Source organism: Lineus longissimus, chromosome 9 (genome assembly GCF_910592395.1).
Source record: "Lineus longissimus chromosome 9, tnLinLong1.2, whole genome shotgun sequence".
NCBI classification, from domain to species: domain Eukaryota; kingdom Metazoa; phylum Nemertea; class Pilidiophora; order Heteronemertea; family Lineidae; genus Lineus; species Lineus longissimus.
In genome coordinates, this window is record NC_088316.1 from 12,604,309 (window position 1) to 12,618,304 (window position 13,996).

At 41.3% G+C, this 13,996-nt stretch overlaps 1 protein-coding gene and 1 long non-coding RNA gene across 6 annotated transcripts in view; one reads left to right on the plus strand and one right to left on the minus strand.

Annotated features, from left to right (window-relative positions):
• Positions 1-532: 532 nt before the first annotated feature.
• Positions 533-13,996, plus strand: part of LOC135494117 (uncharacterized) — a 133,769-nt gene continuing 120,305 nt past the window's right edge. The window contains exon 1 of one of the 5 annotated variants that reach the window (XM_064781876.1): positions 533-683. In XM_064781876.1, the coding sequence (XP_064637946.1) occupies positions 641-683 (43 nt within the window). In that variant the 5' untranslated portion in view covers positions 533-640. Of the gene's footprint in view, positions 684-4,655; positions 5,265-13,996 lie in introns of those variants that run through there. The other 4 variants (XM_064781880.1, XM_064781874.1, XM_064781877.1 and 1 more) reach the window with 4 other exon arrangements.
• LOC135493487 (uncharacterized) lies at positions 9,453-12,170 on the minus strand. Its single transcript, XR_010448253.1, has 3 exons — positions 12,016-12,170; positions 11,355-11,478; positions 9,453-10,625 (listed from the first exon to the last, which is right to left on the minus strand). It is a non-coding gene; the product is annotated as an uncharacterized LOC135493487 (long non-coding RNA).

The window sequence follows — 13,996 nt, forward strand, 5'->3', positions numbered from 1 at the left end:
AGCTATAACTAAAGTAAATATGTGAATATCCGTTATCATATATCCGTTATTTTGTTCTATCGAAGTCTCAAGAGCCCTAAAACCATAAACCCGATCTAAAATTGGGTTTTATCGGCGGAGGTTGTCACCAGTGTGAATGAATTGACGTTATGAGTTTCATCGGAGTAGTGGGCTGTTCTAACATGTCTGAGACAAACTGAGGATTTCAGCCCGATAATCCATATATTGATACGGCAGATACTTGTACACCCCAGGTCGATCTGATACTGCAAGCAGTGTTGGCGTTATCAAAGCATCAGATTATGAGCCCCCCAAGTCATAAACACTGGTCGATTCAGCTATATCTATGCCTTGATATTAAATACAACATTTCACCATCAACAAGCTCTATATTTATTGACTCTGAGTGATCAAACCCATTACTCTAATACAACAGTGAGAACATGCTCACCTGAAATTAATGGACAATTTGCTGATTTGTCCTCTGTGTATAGCTGTATAGCTCGGCTATTGGACCCGAGTGGCTTGGCGCACGGACTGTGGTGCAGGACAGATCGCCATCGATACGACCTGTCATCAGCTGTTCCATTGAAAGTTCACTTTGAGATACTTAGACTTCGGAGAAGCTGACGGATAGTCCATGATGGCTGGAGCGAAGTATTCAGGATTATATCACGACCAAGGTAGGTTTGTTTATGTTTTGTTTTATGCTATATCGATATCAACACTGTATAGTCGTCCATGTTGATGGTCGTCCATGCTGACGAGCAGATACCATTAGTTCCGAATTCGAAAGTCCATATGCTGGTTTCTCCGCGCAAACTTACCTGCTTACGAATAAGGACGACAAAATAAGGTGAATTGACAAGTCCTTGATTCCGAGTAAAAGTCATTTTAGTGTCGCATGCAGGGCTGCTGCAGTAAATGCAGGACACGATGACACTCTAGGGATGTTCGTCGAGGATGGGGAAAACTCCCTATCACTGGCTTCCAGGTCGAATTATAGTTAAGTTTAGTGCGATGATCCCAGGATTACTATATACATGTACGCTCAATTCGTACTTAGTTTATCTGGAATGACGTTGTCTTACATCCTATCGAAGGCTGTTAAGATCTTTCTTTGCGTGTTTTTACTTTCGATTTCAAATGTTGCTATCCTTGTCATCAACACTTGTATTCGAATGGTGACTGATTTAGTATCGGGGTTTCATGGGTGACATTATGCATGAATGACTGTGTCAGTCCTGTATTTCTGCCACATATAGGGTCAGTTTGTCTCTTAATTGTTCTCTATTAAATCTCGCGTGTGATGCAATACATGTAGTCATGCATTTCATATAGTCATTCCATATTTGATATATCCTAAAAAACGAAAAGAGATGTTACGATGCCTCATTATTTCAAAACTCTCAAATGTTGATGATGTTGGGTCTTAAACCTATGCAAATGACTGTACATCCTTTGAATTGGCTATAGCTGCCATTTTAACCATGACTGATACAGACAGTATTATCGCGACGTTAAAGGGGGAACTAGGGCGTGGGGTTTACCTGGCCAGGAGGATAATACTCCTGTTTGACACCATGTCGCCACTTGCATAGTATCACACTATGCTGATCTCTGTTAATGATTTTCGCCGGTGTTTCGAGGCAGTTTTGGACGTGGCTTGCGAATTTCAGGCAGGCCTAAGGCTACACCTCGTCATAGTGCATTGTTTATTGCAGCTCAATGATTTTCAATTATCCTGTTTGGAGAAGTTGCCGTCCTGCTGAAAGGCGTTTTTTTTATGGAATAACAACATATCTTATTGACCCTTTAATAAAACATCCATCTCTATAAAACCTACTGTTTCAGTCTGTTCCGGGTATGTCAGCTGTTTCAATAGTTGTTCCCTCTGCTATGCATTTCATACAGTATAGTTCAATGCTCATTATTGTCATATATCATCATAATGTAGGTGTGTTGCCAGGTGATCGCAGCAGTGATTGATTTTCCGTTTTTTTATTTCAGCTACGATTTTTATGGTAAATTAGATCTAAATGAACAACTACAGTGTAACAGTTGTACGTGCAAATCTGATGCATGTCCCTGCAATACTCTTAAAATAAAGGTTATTGACCCTATTAGGTTTTTTCAGCCAACAAAATTATGCACGAAGAGGTTTTTTCTCGAGAATTGACAAACCCTAAGGCCGAAGTTGTATCGGATTCACGTTGTCACTTGCCAGGTTTTACTTGTCACGAGTCAACTGACTCGGGCTTGAAAACTCGACGTGAGGGTGAACAGTATACACCGTGAATCGTATGTATAGCTCGCTTTTGGGAATGACTTGTTCGTTCTTCATGTCACGCATGAAAAGTGAAGAGTGACATGTTACGTGTACATTTGAAGACGTGAACTCTATGTAATCGCCGCCTAAGAGGTTTTCAGAGATTGTCGCTAACTGTCGAACCATTGAAACGACGTTCGGGTTGGCGTTTCGGGAACCTTGCGAAAACTCCCTAAGAGCCAGCTGCTCGTGCGCAACCTAGCTTTCTGCTCGTTCCCCAGTGCATTTCCAGTCAATATGTATACAGCAGTAGAATGGTCTTAAGTTTTATTCAAATATGGATGATCAACACAAGTTGAAGTATTGTTAAGACGCTGCAGGGGTTACAGATTCGTTCTATAAATAGAGTGGCCTGGTCGATACGTCTGCTTCAATCAATATGTCCCTTGGTGCGACATGTTGATGATGATATCAATTTCCATCGCCCAACACGACATCTTGAAATAACCTTTATCATGTATAGCAGGGTTTGCCTTGTTAGGCGCATGGTTTTAACAATAGGGAGGTTTTGCAGCTATCTGTGAACCACGACCGCCTCGATACAGTCAACTCCATCAGCCCACCACTAGGTTTACTCTGATAATCCTCACTGCAAGGCTTTTCAGTTCTTCCTGTCTCCGCAAGATGGACCAGTGATAGACATTGTCTGGTTCCACCCAGTGTATTAAAAATAGGCTTCGATCCGCTAGCGAGAAGGGCTTGGCAAAAAGGTCTAGGTTCAACCCGCCGACTAAGTGTGTTTTCAGGATCTCAGACGAACAGAAGAGACGAGCTCACGGTTGTTTTTGTGTTGATGGTTCGGGTCGAAAGAAAACAAGAATATGGTACTAATATCACTTTTATGGAGACATAAAAGTCCATGTTATCGCCATTACAGTGGCAGAAAGATTAATCTTGAATACGCGATTTCTCAAAATATCACTTGATGTCTATAGGTCGTTACATTATATGACATCTCACATACAAGATAACACGCTGGCCATTGACTTTATGTCAAATTCGCCCGGCAGGGTAATTTGACGTGTAACTGTGATGATCTCATGTGGAAATCAATTGATTCAAAAAAGTACTGCCCGTGGTCCGTACAGTGGTGCCCGTGGTCCGTATATAGTGCTGCAGGTTTGGCGCAAAACAAGCGACTCGTATGAAGTTAGGCGGCCTTGTGGAAACGAACAACCTATCTTTTTACTTCGGCCATACATTTTACAAGTTTTTACCCGGTTTGAAAATCGAAAAAAAAATCCTCCTGACCTCGAAGTTTTTTTAACACATTACATGTGCAACTGACAGCTACTTCCGTTTCTAGGTCATCCTTTCTGTCCTGAAGAGCCCTTGAATTTCCAAATAATGTATGTTTAGCACAAAGTGGGACCTGTTACAACCTAATTTGATACCGCTTTTGAAATATCAAGTGGGAATTAGGCGGTGTCAATAAACCGGTGACCAGCTCCTCCTGTTAAGCGTTGGGGGATATTGTATGGATAGCTAAAAGTATCTGACCCGACTGTCATTCATAAAAATGAATGGAAGTTAGGCCTATATATCGCCAACTGATTATAATTCGTCATGCTGTAGTCAACATAATGTTTACTAATATGTCCTGTTCGGATCTATAACAGCTTTCTGTCTTCCAAAGACATTCTACGTTTTTTCCTCCTTATAATACAGTTGCATTCGAGCATACATTGCCCAGTGTAAGTAAAGTACATGTAACTAACATCAAGACTTGTTACAGCTTATAGCAAGAGTGGTACCTTTATCCAAAGTTAGTCGACACAAGTGTCTTCTTTACGATTGTGAACGAGCACAAAATGAAGAAATATTTCATCGGTCTGACACGAAACATTCGGTTATAACGTTATTCATTAAACGAAGTTTTGTTAGCAGTAAATGAATAACAGCCAAAAGGGAATGTAATGCGGAGCCCGGTCATTTCGTATTTTGTTAAAAAACAAACATGTTAATAACAAAAATCAACAAAATTAGACTTGCGGTGACCCCGAACCTCGAAATATATGTTCTGATATATAAAAATAACACATTGATTGCATGTTCTTAATGGGGGAAAGGAAAAGGCTATTTATAATAAAATTGGTTCGGTATAGAAATACTACTGCAACGTTGTACCGTATCAATAAACGAAGTAAAAAGATCCCAACACAATCAACAATCTGTAACAGCAACTATGCAATCGCTGCAAAAACTTACTGAAATTACCTCTATCGTCTGCTATGGTGGAAATGGTTGCCAGGGCAACGCATATGAGGAAAATGGCAGGCTTGCTGGGGTTTGAACGTGCGCGGTAGATCTGTAGCGGACCTTGCCCTCTCTATACGGACGTGCTCCTTGATGCAACAACACTGCACGATCGAGACCGTGCGGCGCATTTTTATGCGGACTCTGCTCGTGACTGGTGAGGCTCTCGCGCAGTCAGTTGACGGATCGCCCTAGTTAATTAGCTCCACGCTGTTGCATTCGTTGCGCTCGCTGCATCAATCAACACACTCGGTTACCGACAGTCAGATGAACTCCGTGTGACTTCGAACCAAGTGTGATCAGAAGTCTTCTGGTGTGATTCAAATTCAGCGTTATCTAGGATCTTTATCTCACGTGTGTTCAGAACCAAGGTATCTAGGATTGTTATCTCACGTGTGTTCAGAACCACGTTATCTAGGATCATTATCATTTGTTATCTAGGAGCATTCTCTCCGCGTGCTCAGGAACCCTGCGTTATCTAGGATTTTCTTCGCGTGTGGTTCTCGGCCCTGCAGCAAAATCGCTCACGAACGCGCTGACCTGTTTGTTGAGGTTTGGAAACCTGGGGTGGATAGAACCATGTCGACCGGTTCGGGACATAGCGATTGCAAGTACAGCCCGGTGGACCCGGACACGATCAAAGAGGCTGAGCAGCCGAAGGTCAAGGAGGCAAGTGGAGGTAGGTGCTGTTATCACTTTTGGTCGTCCACTGCGTTAGCAGGTAGCAAAAGTTAACACTGCCTCTAAAGAAGATACTCCATGCCCCAAGCTTCTTCTTTAGAGTTCTTTCTTCACTTGAAGGTGTTAGTCGACAGGGAGTATTTCACTTGGCGCCAATGGGGTTTATTTTGGCCCATTGGATATTGTCAATTCGCATTATCGAATCAAAACTGCCTTTTCTCTGCCTTAGTTATACGTGTACATCATACGGGCTGTGCTCAGTTGAATTCTATAGGGCTTCAGCGTGGAAAACACCAAAATGCAAATGTCAAATGTCCCATTGCTTGTAAATGTATATTGCCCTATACGTAATAGGAAGTGTCAATGATAAAGTACCTATGGGTAAAGGGACTGATTCTTTCATAACTTATACATGCAGGTACGCCAATGTATTGCCTTATCATGGAAAATTTTGGGTACATGTCTGGTTGATAGTCCTACCATTTGCATACAAATGTGCATTTATATAGAACGAAGAGAATACTGAAACATTATAACTTGAACATGTGAATTTTATTAGTACATTACCATATGCGAGTTTATGTCTTTTCATGTTTGGTAACATCTGCCTAATTTGTGGTTGCGAATATGCCATCATGTAGGCCCCTGATACAAAATAGTTTGGCATCCTCTTGCAAACAGGCTCTATAACATGACTCCCCCTTACGCAGTGTTTCCTGAGGGAGTAAGTATGTATCGAGTGAAGTGGCATGATATTGTCAAGATGATAGTCTGCTGGCTATGACAGGCCTTTGACTTGGCACTTACTTTGGCACTCTCTGAAGGTATCAAAGTACTGCTAAAACAGCGCAGATTTAACCAAGTTTTTTTGCTGGATTAGTTGAAATACTAAGTGAGCCACCAACACGTGTAACCTCAAGTGACATTGACAAGGAGCAAACACTTTGTCGAAGTTTTTTCACGCATGCTGATATCGAAATATAGCATTTATGTAGTGCGCAGTTTATTGAAAATTCAATGTATACTCGCCTGAGGAGTAAATCGATTTTATCGATAATATGTTTTTTCCTTATATCTCAAATACATTTACTTGTACAAAGAGGTCACTCACCGATTCATCAAAATAATGCCAGTTTGGGTACGTCAGTTCTTCTGATGTATCACGCTTCGAAAAGGACCCCCTCCCAAAAACAAAAAAACAATACAAAATTAGCAGCAAGAAAGTTTGAAACAATAAACAAATTGAAATAAAACACTCAAATTGTGAATTGAAATAAGAAATCATTGCCAGATTAACGGATTTAATGTTGGGCATGCATTATCATATTTGCACGCGGACCCAGTAATTCGAAGCTTGCCAAGGCAACCTGGCTCCGCCGGTGACAATGTGCCATGATAAGCCTCCCTGACTTGATCAAAAATTTATAAGCGTCCCTGGGAAATGGTCAGAATAGATAAACAATGCACGACGTTAGAATAATTGGAAGGATTTTCTGACAGAAGTACACGGATGACAAATGTACATTGTGAGCTCAGGGAACCATTTTGCCTCAAGAATTCAGGCCTAGGCCAATACACAGTCTATTGTCTTTAAACAAAGCCCGCTCGCACCTAGGCCTAAATCCCCATTGTTCTGCTGTCACATCAAAGGGTTATCGAAAAATTCTTGATGACATCAACCCCCACGGAACAGCTTCCGTGGGCTTTCAACCGGCAAGGGCAAATACATGTACATGTAAATGTAATGACCGCTATATGCACATCCGCCCATTTTAAAAGTTATCATTAGTTGAGCGTTTGTATGGTTTCAACGACTTCCAAGTAGCTCATTTGGTGATCGAAAACGAAACTACAACTAACTGTTGGAATAACCATTTGCTGGCGGACATGACAACATTTCCCAACGGACGTTCGCCCCAGTTAGATGGAACTCTTGGAGGGCATTTATCTTCCTCATTTGTTAAGTTGCTTTACAGTATAAACATAATATTTAGGTTAAACAATTTACTGTTATGAATATGAATCTATGTATAGATGTATGCAATGTTTATATGAATAAATGCATATTCATATCATACATTTCGTGTGGATACATGCAGGAAACCGTCATAATAGCTAGCGGGTGTTTTTATTGACTGAGAGAGTATCGCCTTGTAATCTAGGTATTCCCAGGTATCGGAGTATCGCGCGACAATGTTATGACATTTGAGCAGTAGTCTGGATAGATTTTTTAAACTTTTGCAGTGACATCACTGGTTGTTTTGGTGTTCTTAAAGGAAGAAAATGATATTAGAAGGAGAAGCACCGAAATTCGCAGTCAAATTTAGTAATCAGAACGGTTCCAAACCTTCTAACATTTATTGCAACGATACATTTTCGAGTAAAATGCTGTTGAACACCAGCGCCAAGAATTTCGATTGTTCTATGGGAGATATGAGGTTGAAAGATGCTGACAACAGTCAGATATGAGTAGAGAATAAAGAAAAATCTGGTGTCGGATGTCTCTTCGTGTCCGCCAGCTAATGCTTATTCCAACAGTTAGTTGTAGTTTCGTTTTCGATCACCAAATGAGCTACTCGGAAGTCGTTGATCGAGGCTGGGGACGAATATCAGTGGTCACCTGTGCATAACCGAATCAGTTGTCGGGAGATCAGACTTTGAGAATAGACCATGTTCGGATTCGGTCGGCGGAAGATGTCCACCACATAACAATGCACTTCCATGCCTTAAATCTTTCAATATCACGCTTGTTATCCCAATATCGGCAATGTTCAATCTTCCTCGTATCGATTTGATCGGAGTTGCTGATAGAAGTGACATCCAAAGAGATCAATATCGGAATCAGGCTATTGATTTAAGGCGTCGAAAATCTTACTAGCTCTTACTCCATATAACTCTAACGTAACATCTCTTTGCATGTCTTCGTGCCGAGTTTAGTGTCAGCGTAGATTGGGATTATACTATAGTCTTTTCAGGTCAATTTGAAAATGCTTTTCAGTGTCACCACAATGTTTCGAGTTGCCCACCAGATTGTCTCCTATCTCCTGTCTAAACAAATTTTGCAGTGGACGAAGTGCGGGGATCCCAGTATTATGTTCAGTCACGTAGTGTATCGATCTTAGTGCCATCCATATGCCATCCATAAGGATCGGTATTGGCTCTTTCTCAAATGTTGGGCACAGGAAACCGAGCCTAATCTGACGTTGGTCTCTCTTCAGCCGTTTTCTTACAGAGTGGTTGGCTTTCATTCTCAACTCACTTCGACGTAGGTCTTTTTCGTGATTTCAACATGAAAAATCCACAAACTGTTCGCCAATATTAAATTATGCATGTCCCTGTTAGAGCACGTCAAACATGCATGCATTCTCATACATTCAGAACAGAAATATTGAGCAATTTTTAGTATACAGTTGTGTGATTTTTAACGGCATTTTTCCTCAAATTAGCTCTCCTTCTCGTTTCTCCACATGAATACATTCACAGTGCAATGTGCGTACATCAATATCACTCCCCAATGCACACTCAGTACATGTTGCATTATCGTATTGATTCCCAAGAGGAAATTTGAAACGCGTTTAATTGTTACCTTGACAGCTAACATGTCACAATTGGAAATCTGTTGGGAAAATTTAAATGGCTGTGGCTCACTCGAAACGTCATTTTTTTCTTATCACGTCAATTCTCATTAGCTTGTTACATGACAGCTAGTACGCCATTAGGCTGAATGGGCAATACAGAGTTGGCCACACGCTGGGGCGGATACAGGGACGGGGTTCGAGGACACATAACGGGCCTAGCGAGTTAAAAAAATGAATTTCAGGGGAAGAGTTAAGCCGACTGACCGATGCCCCCTGACATTTTTATCAACGAGAATGGCCTAAAATCGCATCTCAAAGTTTTTCACAGAATCAGTCCAGGGATTACCAATGTAAAAAGTGGTCTGAAATCGCATCTCGGAGCATCTAGAGTTCCAAACACCTGGGGGAGGGCCCCCAGACCCCCGCAAACAGGCAAAAGCTTTGCGACGTGATGACCTTCGAACACTGATGAACACCCTCCTATACAAAAGTCCCAGATCAGCTCCTAAATGGAAATGTTCGAATGGAATATTGAGGGCAGACCTTAAAGATCGCAAAGTGTGTGAATCCTCAGATGCCGGAAGAGTAGAAGAGATGGCATTTTTACATCTTATTTATTGTCACCAATAAAATTTTCTACTAGTAACTACAGCGTTCGCTCCAAACATGAGCGAACCTCCTGACTACTACTGACTGTTGGAAGTATGAAACATGGTCAAGTCGGGGGACTTAAAGTGAGGTTGAACCTCACTGGACAACATCGATGAACATTAAGACATTAAGACCGTGCGGAGCACGGGTAATTATTGCTAGTTAAGCTTATTCCTCCGTTGAGGTAAAACATCCGGGAAGATTTCCTCAATATTCTTATTCACCTTCCCAGAAAAATACAGAAAACAATACATTTATGTCATCAAAATCTAAAATCAGTTACTTAATCAGTCATTAGGCAGGTTTCGCAAGCCGTGCGAAAAGCTTAACAAGGAAGAAAGTGCGAAGTCTGTGAACTTATCGACGATTTCCTATTGAACATTTCTCCGATTCCTCCTACAACTAAGTCCAATAGCTGATTTGCGAGTATCGCACAAACGAGTTGTTGATATAGTCCATTCATAAACCAGTGTTATGTCCGCATCGTTTGGGGCTCTGGAGGGCCAACTACTGGTCGAATTTCGTTGAAGTTCGGTTTCGTAATTCGCCCTAAACAGCCCCATGCGATCTGGACATAACATTATACGAATGGACTAACCTTCTTACTTCGCAGTTCGTACTTCGTCGGTCGCACGGATTGCAAAACCTGTCTTTTATGAAAGATATATGAAAAAGTCTGAACCTTGGCATATTTTGGCAGATTTGTTTGGAAGTTTTGGTGCTCAGTAAGGCATTCCCCATTGTCACTTTCGAATTTAATTGCTTAGTGAGCTACTTCGACGCCTCAGCATTTTCCTCTGGCTCATGAATAGTTCCAATCTTGACAAGTTTGAAGTCTGTTGATACGACTCGCCCATTCACTGCCAACTCAAGAAAGACACATTTTGCCCGAAGTAGATCCCTCTTTGCGTAACACAAAGAACAGTAGAACTTATCATCATCCAAATTTCGGAAATATTTGAATAGCCAGGCACCAGCCCCAATCTTAGTTGCACTTGCCTCGGAGGACGTATTACCTTCAGGACCGACAGTGATGGTACCGTTCGCTGTTACGTCGTGCTCAGTCTTCGTCCAGTAGCAGAAGGTCAGCCATTGGGGTGAGGCCGTGCAAGCCTTTATCCACTCGAAATCTGAAACAAAATTCGAGGGTAGGCATTTACAGTCCGGCTTGATTGCACACGGCTACAGTCATAAAATAGAACCTGTTTGGCCATACCAAGTCGATCTGAAAACGTAATTCCCATCGAATGTCAAACATAGATACCTGTATCATGAATGTATTTGAAATACTTTGGGATCACTACGTCTCCCAGGGTCTGTCATGTACTTTTGGCCTATACATCATGTTTCACTCTGATTTACCTCAATCCCTCACTCCTCCCTGCGACCAAGTGGTAAAGTAACTGGAGACCTGACGGATAATTCAAGATGTACCTCCTTCAATGGAAAGTAGTATGAATTGGTATGCCGCCCTCCTTCATAGGGGCGCAGCCCTCGCTAGTGTTGTTCTGGTTGAGATGGATGGTCCTTTTTGCCAAACAAAAAATTAGAACTGCCCAGAGCGGGAGGTTGAACAGTTGCTGGCCAACTTACTACATGTATGTAGATATTTTTTGAGCTTCTGAAAAGCCTTCTTGGGATTTTCAACAAACATCAGTATGCACTCCGTTGAGGATTTTTGAGGGAAATTAAAAAAACCTTTGAGGTTTTTCACCAACTCCAAGATCCAAAAAACGTTTTGGAATTTGTCATTTGCTGTGGGAGATTTGTGTAAAATAGGTTTTTCAAACGCTCAAAAACGTTTATTTTTAAGATTGTACATTACATAACATGTATCTACATGACCTAATAGTGCTTACCTGAATCAACTGGCGTGCATAGGACTTTACAAGTGGTACACGACACTCCCTTGGCTTCTTTCGACTTGCCCATCGTGGATAGCGTTACCAACAGATGCTGAAGGATGTTACTGGCTTTAAGGATCTGAAATGCAAAAATGATAAGAGTCTAAATCAAGCTTCGATTAAAACATGACGATGTGGTAACAATAATAGATCCATACCTCGTCGATCTACCAGATTGCCGTAGTTAACCATATGGTTGGTTAAAATCACTAACAGGGTGCAACTAAAAAATGAATCAAACTTACCGTACATAGACATCTTTGGCATCCCTGGATGGCGCGTATAGGGAGGCATAGACCTTATCAGTGAGACAGATTACATCTTACCAAGGATTACAGGCCTACCTCTCACTCATTGATGATAGTCAGTTTTCGCAACCTTGTCGAAGAGCTACAAACGTTGAACGACGAAATGTGGTAATGTACTCATCACCGACAATTTCTGAAAATTTGCCCGATTCGTCGTACAACTATTAGTACAGCAGATGATTACGAGTGCCGGTAAAGGATTAGCACAAGATTTGATGAAACGACAGGCATTCGTCGTCCGTACTTTGTAGTTCGTAGGGGTTGCGAAAACTGCTTATCAAGTAGCGCGGTTACAACATAATACTCACTTGCAAACGGTTTCGCGATACATGCACTTCTGGCGCCTTTGCTCAGAACGTCAGTCCTAAATGATTTAATATATTTCTTCATGAAACGGCACATTTCGTCTAATGGCAAATCAAATACATTTTGGCGTTAAACTTTGTAGCTGTCACTCCATTAAAAATACTAATAGATCTATGTAACTGATGGCCGTTAATCATGTATAGACATATACCAATGACACATCTCGAAGACGTCCGTCTTGAACACAATCAAAGGCAAACAACTCGCATTGTGGGAGAATGAAATAATTTATTTCGTCATACTAACTTTTGACTTAAAAGCGCTTTAACATTCCTTGAGCCTTCTTCAAAACATCAAATGCTAGCAATAAATCTTGTCCACAATAGGCAGTTAATGATAGACCCTTGATAGGCCTGTCAAGCCAAAGGAAAACGAACTTTCCTGCATTATCATGAAAAGCAGTTCATCAGTTTGACTGTCACTTCAAGAGGGAAGTTATGAATAGAAAAATTTAAATTTAAATCTAAGGATTTAGTCATGGTGAAAATTCAATGAAAGTGGGACTATTCAAGCATTAAAACGAGTATATAATATAAGTATTTTGGATGATAAAGTTCGACATTTTCAAGAAGATTTAGTTCAAGATGACTAGTGTTCGAATTCCCTTCCGTGCACCTACTCATTCTGTAGCATACATTGTACTTATTCTCGCTAATAATGATTTTGCAAGTGTTGTGAGGTGGTTTGGATATGTCTTGCAAATCTAAGGCCAACAGTTACATTCTGTTTTGGTGAGATCTTTATTGCAGTTGGTGATTTTTCAAAGGCTCACGCCGTCTGCCCATTTACATTGGCCGTCGCTTGAATGTAAATGACACACTCCACTGCCGTATCGGTACTCCAGTAAATACACACGTATATGTGAACGAACGGCGATCCCCTTTAAACATCCTGGCAGCAGTGGTTTTCAATCTACTCCCCCTCTCGATATGACGAAGGAGTATAAAAAGCCCTTTAACTAATTCTGATTGGAGAAGTCACGGTCTGACAGAAATAAATTTCCACCCCACCTCGAGAAATCTTGCTGCTGATACGAATCATCCTCGGAAGTACTCGAACGCACGGAATCAGTGCGTGCTGCAGTTTGAAAAGGTTTGTTTCGGTGGTTTTCTTCAAGATATAATAATGATAATGATGATAATGAAAATAATAACATGAACATGATTGAATAGATAACAAGATAATAAAGAAAAAAAGGGAAATACATGTAAATGTGGCAGATTCACCGGGAGCCGAACCCATGACCAGCCGAACCACGGTCTAACACTCTAAGCGCTACATCATCGACAGTGGTTACACACATCCAGAAGAATTGGACCCGACCAAGTATTGGAAGCTCCAGGATGAAGACCTCTACCCAAAACAAATCTTTGAGCGACCAAAGAGCGTCATTGAGTCGGCCAAGTTTGTACACAAGAACTACCAACCAGAAATGAACAGCTGCATGGGGGTAATAATTCTACCAGCAAATCTTCTACACAATGGATGGAAGCATGATCGAGTACGTCAGGTGCGAAGAGACAGCTTCAACATCACCATGTTAGAGGTTACTCCCGATGTTTCGTTCCTGCTACAAACATGCAGTAGTCGATTCTTCGAAGCGGCCGATGAGACAACCTGGTATCTGCTTCACAAAGACCATCTTCCAAAGTTCCTGTGAAGAGTTACCCTTCCAAAATAGGTCCTTATAAGAACCAAAAAGGCCTTTCTAAAGGCCACCCCAAGTATTTAAAAGGAGATCAATCGTACCGATGCAAGCTTGTAGTAGTATGGGCTGTTGTCACTTTAAAATTTGAATTTCCCGCTGAGCTGATTAAAGCGTCCTCTTTTATCCATTTGAAAACTAATTCTCAACAAATTTTCCGCTGATCAAAGCGCCCTCTTTTATCCATTTGAGAACTATTTATTTAATTTCCCGCCTAG